The 13,218-nt window shown below is 51.0% G+C and overlaps 1 protein-coding gene across 3 annotated transcripts in view; it reads right to left on the bottom strand.

The window, feature by feature from the left end:
* LOC146785847 (maltase-glucoamylase-like) overlaps nucleotides 1-13,218 on the bottom strand; it is a 783,978-nt gene that overhangs the window by 13,534 nt on the left and 757,226 nt on the right. For all 3 annotated transcript variants that reach the window (XM_085635202.1, XM_085635203.1, XM_085635205.1), the window contains one exon: nucleotides 1,559-1,683. In XM_085635202.1, coding sequence (XP_085491328.1) covers nucleotides 1,559-1,683 — 125 coding nt within the window. The remainder of the gene's footprint in view (nucleotides 1-1,558; nucleotides 1,684-13,218) is intronic.

Raw genomic sequence — 13,218 nt, 5'->3', positions numbered from 1 at the left:
GGGAAGTGGCTGTCCCTGGGGCTGCGGGGTGGATGTGCCCCCCCCCATATTCATTGCAGATTTTGCCCTGAGGAGGTGGCGGTTCTCAGGGCACGGAGGTTGCCAAGCAGGCATCCCCTGCATTTTTTCCCATTCAAGCCCCTGGGAGGTGGTGGTCTCTGGGGCACGGGGTGTCCAAAAGGGCCCTACTGATTTGTTTCACCTGTGGCCCAGGGGAGGTGGTGGTCCCCGGTGCCTGTGGGGTCCGATAGGCCCCTCATTTATAAAGTAAGAAGCCCTGTGGAGCTGGTGGTTACCAGGGCGATAAGCAGTCCCAAAAAGGGGGGCACAAGTACCCCCCTTATTATCAGAATTCTCCCAGGACCTGGCCTAATTTGTTTAATTAAAAAACCCAAGGCCACTTTGGGGCCACTGTGTGGCCCCCAAAGGGCCTTGAGTGTCAGGGTGTTTTGCTTATGACCGTACAGATGACAGCAATCCTGGCATGGTCAGTGACATCACTGTTGACAACACTGATGACATCACTGATTATTTAAGACACAGAACCACTCACACACCCCCTCATACCCCTATACAACCTCTCATACACCCACTCAAACACTCACATACCGATTCACAGACCCATACCAGCACTCACACAACCACTTACTCCTCCATAGAGCCTCTCACTCATACAACCATTCACTGACCCATACAGCCACTCATGCAACCAGTTTCTCATCTATTCAGTCACTCACACAACATACTCACCCACTACTTATACCAGACGTATTTACCTATATAGCCACTCACACACCCACCCACTCACCCATACAGACTCTGAACACAGCCACTCAATCAATCATACAAGTACTCGCACACTCACTCACATACCCACACAACCACTTGAATACCCATTTATACATCCATACAAACACTCCCATATTCACTCACTCACCAATACAGTCATTCTAACAGACACCGACTCGCCAAGACACCCACTCACACAACTAAATGAACCAAACACCTACTCATACAGCCACTCACATACCCATAAACCCACTTATACACCCAATCACTCATTCAGACAGACAATCAGATACCCACTCAATCACCCATACACTCACTCGCATACCCACTCACCCACCCTTAGAGCCACTCACACAGTCACTCGCCCATAGAGCCACTGACACACCCACCCAGTCATTCACCCATACAGCCACTCACATATCTACTCACACATCCATACAGTCACTCACAAAGCCACTCACTTGCCCTCAGAGCTACTCACAAACTCACTTATATACTCATTGTTAGCAACGTGGCAGTATTATTGTAAATGTTCATAGCTTTAGGATGTTTTGAGCTAATGTTGCTCATATTAAGTCCAGACTTTATACTATTGTGACTACCTTTGGCAATATAGAATAGGAAACATGTTATGTAAGGCATAACATTGTAGTTATTCCAATAATTATTCCTTTAATTTTTGTTTAGATAAGCTACTGTCTATTAATTAATTTACTATATACAATTTAATCTCTGTCTTAAACAGTTTTAAAACTGAACATGCACTTACCTGTGTTTTGTATTTTGGTCTGGTTCTTGCCACGGAATTATATACCCTTCACGGACATGGAGATTTATGTGGTCCCAAGGAGCATTTAATAATTTCCACTGACCTCTTTCTGCAACCAGAGCCCCCTGAAGAGAAAATGTGTGGTTGTAGAATGTGAAAAATCTTCAGTGAATGCAATGCACAATTTCATAGTTTGGTACTTATATAAGGTTAGGAGAAACTTGCCTTTAGGCTGTGTCCAGCAGACCACTGCAAAAAGGTTAGTAAGTTTTGCAATGGGTTCATGGTTCACATTTGGTGACATGGCAAGAGTTTTAGTGTAATTAGTAGAGTAAATGTGTGAGGTGTTATGTTTAACAACCAAACAATATGAAAGTTAACTCAAAGATTTTAAAGGCTCTTGCTAGCTTAATTTACATTATTAGCATTTAACATGACACTATAACAGGATGAATACATTGTGCAGTGGGTGAAAATGGTCAAAAACAAAAAATATCTTTGAAAATAAATTGGGCAAAATGTTGTGGGAAGTTTATCTAAGGATCAAGTAAGGATATTCTTACAGAAACAACCCAGTCACTGGGTGCGATTCTTTAAAGGGTTAATACCTGATTGCTGTATTTTTCACTCTCAATTACATTCGAGTGGTTAGAGCCAACAGTCTGTACTTTAATGCCTTGAAAGCGAACCAGCATCACAATGCTGGGGGGAAGGGCGCACTAAACCCATATATATAACAAATATGTAAAAAGGCTTTTACCCAAAGGTACAAACAAAAATCTCAGATTTCGATTAATGAGCAATAAAATTGACATGCGTGTGGGATTACTATCACACATAACAAAGCGCAATAAAATAATATCCTTTGGACCAATGGGACTTCACATTTTTAACAGATTATGTTATTTTGTACAGCAGCACTCTCATTCAGAAACTGAAGGTAAACGTGATCTCTAGATACTTGTAAGGTGCTGGGATCAGAACAAGTTTTTAATGTACTCGTCTAAATTTCCAAATTACAAAAGGAAGTTTTAAACCTTTCTGCTCCTTAGGTCAAGTCCTGCATTCCTATTAATTTCTAATCTGGTTGGTTATGACATCAATAAATCATTGGCACTATGCCAATTATCATAATAATTTAGGGTATTTTTTTTACTGAGCAAGATAGGTTAGATCGATATACATTGCATATTGTAAGTACCTGTTTTGGGTGGCTTACATTAGCCCCAGGTCCCTTCTGTCCTCGTCCCATTCATTAAACAAGTGAGATAATCCTATCTCACCAACAGAAAAAAAGAACGAAGGAATGCTGGCCCTACCCCACCCCCTTCCCAGGGAGTACATAAATGTACAATACCCAGCATTCCCTCTGTTCTTTTTTTCTACTGACAGAATAGGACGAGCAGGAGTTGAGGGGCTCCTGTTTACTTATGTTTCTCCTGCTGGGCAGCGGGGACATCACTAGTGTTCTTGTCTCCCTCCCTGCCTGGCATGGAGGGAGGCATACTGGTTCTTCCTGGTGATGTTCTAGATTTGCTGTGGGGAGGAACTGGGCCGCGCCTCCTGGGTTTCCCAGCACATCAGGAGGCGCGGCGTCTCCTATCATCTCTTCAGGCGATTTCATGGTTGCTGTTGCTCCCAAGAGGTGGTTTCCTTCCGGTTTTGCATTGCCTGACTTACGGAATGGGACGGTGCAGGAAGTCAAGCATTGATTGGATGGTCGGTTTTGGGGCTGTGTTGCGGGTTGCCTTGAAACACCGGCATGTGAGAGTACTGCATAGCAGTGTTCTATAATTGGATTCTGTTAGAAATGGGATTTCTGGTTGGCTAAGGCTTGCGCCAAAGTCAGGCAGAAACCACCACTCTAGTCAGGGCAAGGAAGTTACACGCCAAAGATAACCCCTGCTCACCCCCTTGGTAGCTTGGCACGAGCAGTCAGGCTTATCTCTGAGGCGATGTGTAAAGCGTTTGCGCGCGCACCCAGCAACAACACCCAAGGCCCACCACAAAGGAAACTCCACACAAGGTATTCTATAAAAATAACCTTTGTATTATACACAACATATTAGATAAAAACACACACTCTACAATGTGCCAACAGGCACGGGCAGAATTTACAAGGGATTATATGTACAGGGGACAGGGCCACATGGACCACTGTCAGGAATTAGCACTTAGAACATAGCACAAATCACCAATAGTAAACGTAGAACATAACACAAAGTAACTGTAGAGCACAACCAGTCTCTACTGGCGCAATAATGACCTCAGCGTCATCACACTAGCATCAGGTATAAAACCTATCCTGCATCTATCACAGGGGCATAAATCACATTATGCAATTCTCATTGGTCTAACGTATTAGACCTAGCCACCTAAGTGTACCTACACTAGGGGCGTACATAACACAGGGAAGTACATTCTCCCTACCATCAACCTAAACAAGGTAATACAACCTCCTAGGCAGAACTAACCACATTTAGAGGTACACAACACAGGGTGCGCAAAACATACTATACACAGTACATTTCCTAGCACCAAAAGCATGAACACAGGGTGCGCCAAACATACTACACAGTACATTTCCTAGCACCCAAAATCACATTATAGTCCAGGTCGCACCAGAACCTAAACGTAGCAGCTGCCCACTACTTGCTGGGCAGCTGGGGACAAGGCAGGGCCTAAACGCTGCAGCTGGCACTAAGTGCTGCGCAGCTGGGGAAGGCAAATAAAGCAGGGGCTCTCAATCGCCCCTGAAACAATATCCACAACGTTGGAGCCCTCCTCGGGGACTCGAGAAACAAAATGCCCCCGTTCGTTGGAGCCTTCACGGCTCTAAATACTCATGCCCCCTTTTCACCTGGGAGCCTCACGGGGCTCGGGAAACAACTATGTCCCGCATTGGAGCGCCCTGGCGCTTTGAACAAACATGCCCCCGTGTTGGAGCCATGCTAGGGCTCTAAACCATGTGCCCCGTCGTTGGAGCGCCACTCGCGCTCTTGCTAGAAACACCGGTGCCCTGTTGGAGCGGCCCACTACCATATGGGGCCGCTCTGACTCCGAAACAGGACTGAGACATGGTGGCCCCTTCGTTGGGGCGGCCCGCTGCTCGACGGGGCCGCCCAGGTTGTCGGCACCGGCACTGGTGCCTCTCTCTCGTCCCCCCCTTCAGCCCTCACTCACCGGGCCTCTGGGCGGGAACTCTCTTCGCCCTGGTGGGACCGGGACTTCTCTGTACTGGCGGGGCTCTCTCACCTCATGAGAGCCCCGTCCCTGGATGCGCCGGCCTTCGCCCGGTCCCCCATCTCGGGACCGGGACTTCACTGGTGGAGCCTGCGAGGCTCCGGGGCAAATGGGGGCACTTCCGCTTCCGTCCTGCGGCCCCGCCCACAACCAGGCGGGCCGCGGGCGGCAGCGGCAAACTTTGGCAGCACAAAGGGGTAGGCTCCCTCCATCACAGGCAATACAATGCGGGGTGGGCACCCGCCAAGTGAACAACGGAAGCGGGGTGGACCCGCAAATCAAGCCACGAGCGGGGTGGGCACCCGAAACAACATAACATAAGCGGGGTGGCACCCGCAATCAAGGCATCATGGGGGGAATCCTCACGATGGGGATTCCCTCACCCAGGGTGGCAGCACAGCGCTGCGCAGCCCCCAGGCTCTCCTCCTTTGGGGGGAAAGCAAGTCAAAGCGCTCCTAGTGCGCAGAAAAGGCTGCACGAAGTCTTGGGCAAAGTCAAAGGGGGAAAACGGTCCCAGATGTCCTGGCACAAAGAAATGGAGCAGCAAAGCTCCCAGCAAAGAGGCCCCTAGAAAGTAAGGGGCAATGGCCAAAAAGAACGGTCCCAGAAGTCCTCCGGCGTCCAGGGCATCCAGGGGCTGGGCAGGGCCCAGGGAGGCAAGCCTTCCCCTGGGCCCCAGCAGCAGCACGCCCCTGGTAGATTCAAGTGCAGAACAAGAACATTTTGTAAGGGGACACAGCCCCTTTTTATACACCAAATCCCTTTGTTCTGGGTTCAGGGTGAGGGGGAAAACCAGTCGCAGCTGGTTGGAGAGCACCCTTGATGTGCTCAGCCCCTCACTCTATTCACTGGCAGGGCTAGGGTCGTCAGTCGCACCACAGGGGGCGGAGCCAGCACTGTGTGGGGAAAACCCTGCCCTATTCAGGTCCAAGGGGCACTCCTCCCCAGCCATCAGCATGCTAATCTCACACTCACCACTGGGGCAGACCCAACCAGACTCCTGGAGCCAGGCTCACCAGCCAGCTCCAGCCAATCACGCGCCAGACACACTGCACACAGAAGTGCCCACTTCTAGAAGTGGCACTTCCACACTAGGTACATGCACGCCGCACACATCATCGCGCAGCATTCAATCCCACGAGTCCGCACATACCAAACTCGGGCCTGCACACCCCACGCATCAGGAACTACTAGGGACACATACATTCCCCATGCATTCCTATGGGAGGGCAGGCCTATCTCACCACATACACTCAGAGCGCGCACGCACTTTACCCTGGGACACAGGGAAAGTGCGCAGAAACCAAAAATCACCACACCAAGTCACCAATAAAAAGCAAAAAGTTCAGGGGTGAACCTGCCAGAAGGGCCAAGTCCAACAGATTCCTTCTGGTTGGCAGCTGTTTTGCGCATCCGCGGCCTCGTGTGTGGCAAGCTGCCTACTTTACACCTCATCTGCCTGTTCTCAGCTGCGGCTGGTTTGGGCTGGATTCCTGTGGTCGGAATCATTCGGACGGCTGTTTCAGGCACCGGCTGCAGTTCCTGGTGTGCCTTTTTTGTCCAGCTGGTCTGATGTCTCTCTATTAGGTGTTGGTTACCCTGTAGTTCTGAAGGTCACTGGTCCTATTCCCGGGTTTCGGCATATTTCTGAACTGTTGCGTGGCTTACATTCCGATTGGGTACAATCCTTCCTCTATTTGCGAGACTTTGTCTGCTCTCACAGGAGGAGCACGTTGAGGTGAGTCAGGCTTTTTGGATCCTATTTGAGGGGCCGCCTGAATCTTCCGGCTCCTGTTGGAAACTGGTAGCATCCTGGTGCTGGCAAGCATGGGGAAGCATTCCAGGAAGCACATTCCTCTCCTTCTCCGGCGCAGTCTAAACACCCCAGGTAAGGCAATGATGCCAGGATCAAATGTTTAATTAAGGAGACATTGCAGGAGATGGGAGAGGGCCCTGTTACAAGAGCTCTCTTCCTGTTCATCTACTTCATTCTTCTGACTCTGAGGAGGATTGGATGGTGGTGAGGAGCATATGGGTAAATACATTGATAGAGATGTTGCCGGACTTGCTGAAGCATGTCAAGTTCAACATGGGGTGTCCTTAAGACGATTCCCCCAGCACATCTGGTTGTTCGTTGCTGCTCCAGTTTCAGAGTTCTTCTGCGGTGGATGTGCCGGTCCATCCCTACATCAATGACATGCTGAAAAGCGAGTGGAAGGATCCTTCCCAGATTCGTGGCTAAACAGTACCCTCTTCAAGGTATGTCTAAGGACTTTCTGGACTCCATTCCAAAGGATTCTTTTGTAGCGAGTCTGGTGGGTCAGACTTCTTTGGCTGAGGATGCAGACTTCCTTGGCTGAGCAGTGATTCTGAGGATAAGAAGGTGGATACTTTAATTTGTAAAGTCTATTCTGGTTCCCATCTGGCTCTGCGGGCAGGCATTTATGGGACGTATGTTGCTCAGTTGCTCATTTCAGATATCAAGGCTCTGTATCAGTCCCTGGATGATACATCTGACTAATCTAGACTTTTGGAGCATATTGACGGGCAGGTGGAGTTCCTTTCTGATGTGTCCTTCAAAGGTGTGAGGGCTTCAGCCCTTTTGGGGGGGGGGGGGGGCTGGTGTGGCGGCCTGCCGAAGTCTGGTTTTGAAGGTCTGAAACGCTGATTTCGCTCAGAAGTCTTCTGCACTCTGTTTGCTTTTTCAGGGGACTATGATGTTTGAAGAGTAATTTGAGGGCAAGTTGCAGTCTTTTTAAGGATAAGAATCACTCCTCCTCCTTTAAGCATATCTCTGCTATGGCTCTATCTTCTAACCCTAAGTCCTTATTTTGTGACCCCTCTTGGGGGCAGTTTTCTTGAGGTCATGGGAGGTTTTCTTCTGGTAGGGGTCTGGACAGGAAAGCTAAGTCCCCCCGCCAAAACCTCTTTCCTGACTATCTGGCTGCTGATCCCAGATTGTTGGTCGGAGGTCAGCTTCAGTTCTTTCTTACAGTTTGGGTGCGATCCTGTTCCGATGAGCGGGTGCTGGACATTGTTCACCTAGGCTATCTCATCTAGTTTCCAGAGCCTCCTCCGGATTCAGGGGTTTGTCCGACTCCTTGGCCATCTTATCTGGCCAAGCGGTGCGAACTGTCTCTGGGGATAAAGTCTCTCTCTGTGAAGGGGGCAATTCTGGAGACACCTCTTCCGGAGATGGGGAGGGGGTTATACTCTCTAATGTTTCTGGTGCCCAAAGTGACAGGGGGGGTTCTGTCTGGTGCTGGACTTAAAGGCCCTGAACAAGTTTGTGGTACATCTGCCCTTCAAAACGGAGACTCTTCAGCCAGTGATTCCTTTGGCTCTCTCAGGTCATTTCTTGTGCACCCTAGATATTCAGGACACATACTATCATGTCTGGGTTCACCCCAGCTCTCGCAGGTTCCTGAGGTTTTGCCTTCGGGCCATCATTATCAGTTTCAGGTTCTGCATTTTGGCCTGAGGTTGGCCCGAGGGTGTTCTCCAAGGTGGTGGCTCCATTGGTGGCATCATTCCATCTTCAGGGTGTCCTTGTCTACCCATACCTGGATGATTGGCTGATCCATGCACCATCTCGCGATCAGTTGTTGATAGATCGGGAGTTGTGTGTGTTCTGCATTGAGGGCTCATGGGTTTCTACTGAACCTTCCCAAGTGTCAACTGGAGCCCTCGCAGGACTTAATATTCATCAGGGCGTGCTTTCCCACTGATCTGAACCGAGCATTTCTGGCTGTCTCTCGGGCAGTGACCTTGTGTTCCCTTGCTCTACAGCTCTTGGTGGTGGGTCCTCCTTCCCGGTCTGTCTCTGGTTGAGGCTTCTGGGTATCATGACTGCGGCAGTGTTCATGGTGCCTTGGGCACAGTTTAAGCTCCGGCCTATGTGGTTACATCTGTTGGCCCATTGGGATCCTTTGTCTCACAATTTGGCCCTTGTGGTTCGAGGGTCTCCTTCTATCCTCCCTGCCCTACGCTGGTGGACTTTGTCGACCAATATCTCCAGGGGTCTGCCACTGCAGCCCTCTCCTCTAGTGGTCCTGACAGTGGATGCCAGTGCTTTAGGGTGGAAACGACACTGGAGTCCGGCTCTCTTCCAGGTCTTTGGCCCCTCCTGTAGGGGAGGCATTTTTCACATTGGCAGGAGTTGGTGGCTGTGTCCCGGGCTGTTATGGGGTTCCAAGACCTGTTGTTTAGTCCTAATGTGGTGATGTGTTCTTACCACATGTTGACGGTGGCCTACCTGAATCATCAGGGGGGAATCCGGTCCAAGTCCATGAATGTGGTGGTGAGTCCATTGTTTTGTTGGGTGGAGGGGCATCTGTTGTCTCTGTCAGCTGGCCATATCTGTTGGGTGGACAATGGGGTGGCAGATTTATTTATTTAGCCATTTGTAGAGCGCCTGGTGACCCGAAGGCATCCCCGCGCTTTAACATTGTAGAGACCAGAGGGGACAGGCGACCTTATTTTGGGAACAGCAACGTTTTTAATTTTTTCCGGAACAGGAGATGGCTGGGTTCCGTCCTCAGAGGGCGAGGAAGTGAATTCCATCCGGAGGAGACTTTTACAGAAAAGCGCCTGCCGCCGGTGCGTGCCTTCCTGTATCTAGGGACGTTGGCCAGCCGCTCATTGTCCGAGCGTAGGGATCTGGGGGCTTTGTAAGGGGTGACCAGGTCTCTCAGGATAGCAGGGCCAAGACCATTGAGAAGTTTGTGTGCGGTGCACAGGGCCTTAAATTCTACCCTTTGTCGAATAGGGAGCCAGTGGAGGGCCTTGATCGCTGGTCTGGCTGAGGCTCTGGAAGGGAGATTCAAGAGGAGCCGGGCAGCTGCATTTTGCGTGCGCTGAAGTTTTGCCATGGTGGCTTCCGGAGCTCCTAGGTAGACCATGTTACTGTAGTCTAGCCGCGCCAGGATCAGACCTTGGACCAGGAGTTTCCTAGATAGGGGCGGAAGTAGTGGAAGGATCTTGCGGATGGAGCGCATGAGCCCGAAACAGATGCCTGCTGTTTTGACTGCTTGAGTTTTCAGCGACAGCTCGGGTTCCAGCCAGACTCCTAAGGTCTTGATTTCTTGTTTCGGGGTGGGAACTTCCCCGAAAACATCTGGCCAGACCGATGAGGGGATGGATGTCCATTGCTTGCCCAGAAGCATGACTTCTGTCTTTGAGCCGTTTAGCTTGAGCGATGACTAGCACATCCAGTGGTGAATTTCCTGGAGGCAATTCAGTAGGTTGTCTGGGTGTTTGTCAAGGTGTGAGAGAGAGACGACCAATTGCGTGTCGTCCGCATAACTTACTATCTTGATCCCGAAGGGGGCGACAACATCCTCAAGGGGGGCCATGTAAGCATTAAACAAAGTGGGGCTTAATGAGGACCCCTGGGGGACTCCGCTCAGGAGGGGGAGGGAGGCAGAGTGTGAATTGCCATCCCATACCTGGAACGAGTGCCCTGAAAGGAAGGTTTCTATCCAAGTAATCGTGGAGCCTGCGAGCCCTGCCACGGCCAGCCGATGGAGAAGGACACGGTGGTTAACCGTGTCAAAGGCTGCGCTGAGGTCCAGGAGGATCACTGCCACTGACCCTCCTGAATCCAGAATGCACCTTGCCTCTTCGATGACAGCGAGAAGGGCGGTATCTGTGCCGTGGCCCGGGCGGAACCCAGTTTGGGACTGCTGCAGAAGGTTGTTCGATTCTAGAAACTGAGACAGTTGCCCATTGACCAGTTTCTCTGCCATTTTGCTGACGCATGGAAGGAGTGAGATTGGTCGGTAGTTTGCCATGTCGGCGGGGTCCAGATGAGGTTTTTTTTAAAAGTGCCTTAACTACTGCGCTCTTCCAACTAGGGGGGACCGAGCCTTGAGAGAGTGAGATGTTTATTAGTTCCGTGATCGTGGGCACGATGGCAGGGGCTACTGTTTTCAGGAATCTAATGGGGGCGGGATCCAGTGGGGAGCCGCTTTTCATTTTGGCCATGGTTGAGCCTACTTCGTCCAAAGTTACTGCCCTGAAAGCGGTCAGCTGAGGATGCCTGTTGTTTCCTGTAAGGTTGGTAGATGCATCATGGTCCATGGGGTTCAGCAGGCAGGGAGGGGGGAGGGAGGCTAGGATCTGGGCGATTTTGGAATTGAAGTAGGTTGCCAGTTCGTCACTTCTATCCGCTGGGAGTGTGTTGGAGGAGGGGGGGGATGGTATTTTCAAGAGCTCTTTGGCGATGAGAAAAGATTCTCTTGCCGAGTTGGTGGAATTTTTTATTCTGGTGTCATAGTGCGAGGTTTTAGTGATTTTCAGAGTTGACTTGTAAAGTCTCACTGACCTCTGATAGGCTTCCTTGCTGGCGTGCAGCCAGTCTTTCCTCCATAGTCGCTCTGCTTTTTTGCAGTTCTTGCGGAGAGACCGTAGTTCCGGGGTGTACCAGGAGGCTGAACCTAGTTTACCGTTTTTGTCCTCACGGGATTTTATGGGGAGGATGGAGTCCAGTGATGTGGAAATCCCCTCCCTGAATTTACTATCTGCGGTGACCGGATCTTCGGAAGGGGTGGGGGTAGTAGAGTTCAGGGTTTTGGACCATGCCTCCGCGGAGAGTCTGGACCAAGCCCTGTCCCTGGTATAGGTCCTGGGTTTGTGGGGTTTCTTAAAGGCTCCTGGTAATTGAAGAAGGACCATGAAGTGGTCCGTCGACGGGAGGGGGAGGGACTCTTTGGCTTTGAGGGTGGGGATGTTAGTAAACACCGGGTCGAGCAAGTGGCCTTTGATGTGTGTGGCTCCAGAGTTGGTGAGGTGGAGACCATAGGCAGCCAATTCTGAAATCAATTCGACTGCCCCTGTGTCTAGGGGGTCATCGAAGTGTATATTGAGGTCTCCTAGTATCGAGAAGTTAGATGTGGAGTGGGCCTGAGACGCTATGGACTCTAGGAGAGCGTTGGTAAAAGGGCCCGCATGGCCAGGGGAACGATAGACTAGGAGGCCTGACAATGAGCTAGTCGGCGCTAGCTGGATTGTGAAGTACAGGCTTTCGGAGTCCAGGATATGAGCGTCATTGGTTCTACAGGAGAAGTAGTTCCGGTGGATGATGGCCAGTCCTCCTCCTCTGCCTGATGGACGAGGTTGGGACTGGATGAGGAATCCCGAAGGGAGGGCTAGCACAACATCTGAATCCGAATGGTCCGTGAGCCATGTTTCAGAGAGGAATAGAATGTCTAGCTCGTGGTCTTCCATTAGGTGGTTGATGAGCAGCGCATGCATAGGGAGTGAGCGACAATTCAGAGTAGCCAGTTTCAGCGTCGGAGGACTGCCGGGAGACCTAGGGAGTTGCAGCTGAGCTGGGCGGCAGAGTGAACAGTTAAAAAATGGTCCTTCTAGCCCGTGAACATAATTGCATGAACTGTCATTGGAGGGTCTGAGACTGAGGAGGTCCCGACGCGAATAGCTTACCCTACTGGATGCTGGGTCCGGCATGGGTTCTGACCCTGAGCCCGGCCGAGCGCGGACGGGCGCAGATGGGCTTGCCTTAGGTGCGCCTTCGGCGCACAAACGGCGCTCCCGCTGCGCTCGTCCGCTGCGCTGGTATGGCCGACCCATTTGAGGCGGGGAGGGGGAGGGCGTGGCCTCGTTGTGGGCGTGTCTACGCCTTCGAGCCGCGATGGCGGTTAGAGGGGTTTCCCTGTCTCAGCGATAAGATCCGCTGTATCAGGGTTTGTCAGGAGGGCTGCTCGGCGCGTTTAGCAAGCGCTTCAAGTGAAGGTGAGTTCGTTTTTAAAAGCAGTGACAAATGCAGGTACATTTTTTAAAAACAGAGCAAAATACAGTCCTCCGGCTTCCGCCTCAGAGGTCAACAATAAATAATAATGAGGAGCGCTTTCAATCAGCGTTTAAGTAGTGCTCGGAGTGGGCGTGGCCTCGTTGTGGGCGTGTCTACGCCTTCGAGCCGCGATGGCGGTTAGAGGGGTTTCCCTGTCTCAGCGATAAGATCCGCTGTATCAGGGTTTGTCAGGAGGGCTGCTCGGCGCGTTTAGCAAGCGCTTCAAGTGAAGGTGAGTTCGTTTTTAAAAGCAGTGACAAATGCAGGTACATTTTTTAAAAACAGAGAAAAATACAGTCCTCCGGCTTCCGCCTCAGAGGTCAACAATAAATAATAATGAGGAGCGCTTTCAATCAGCGTTTAAGTAGTGCTCGGAGTGGGCGTGGCCTCGTTGTGGGCGTGTCTACGCCTTCGAGCCGCGATGGCGGTTAGAGGGGTTTCCCTGTCTCAGCGATAAGATCCGCTGTATCAGGGTTTGTCAGGAGGGCTGCTCGGCGCGTTTAGCAAGCGCTTCAAGTGAAGGTGCCCTCAGTCATTATTTACCTGCCTCACAGGAGTTGTCTCTGACTCCAGAGGCTTTTCAGCTGGTTTGCAGGAGGTTTGGTTT

Source organism: Triturus cristatus, chromosome 11 (assembly GCF_964204655.1).
Source record: "Triturus cristatus chromosome 11, aTriCri1.1, whole genome shotgun sequence".
Lineage (NCBI taxonomy): Eukaryota > Metazoa > Chordata > Amphibia > Caudata > Salamandridae > Triturus > Triturus cristatus.
The sequence above is the reverse complement of the archived record's forward strand: the minus strand, read 5'-3'. Positions and strand labels throughout refer to the sequence as shown.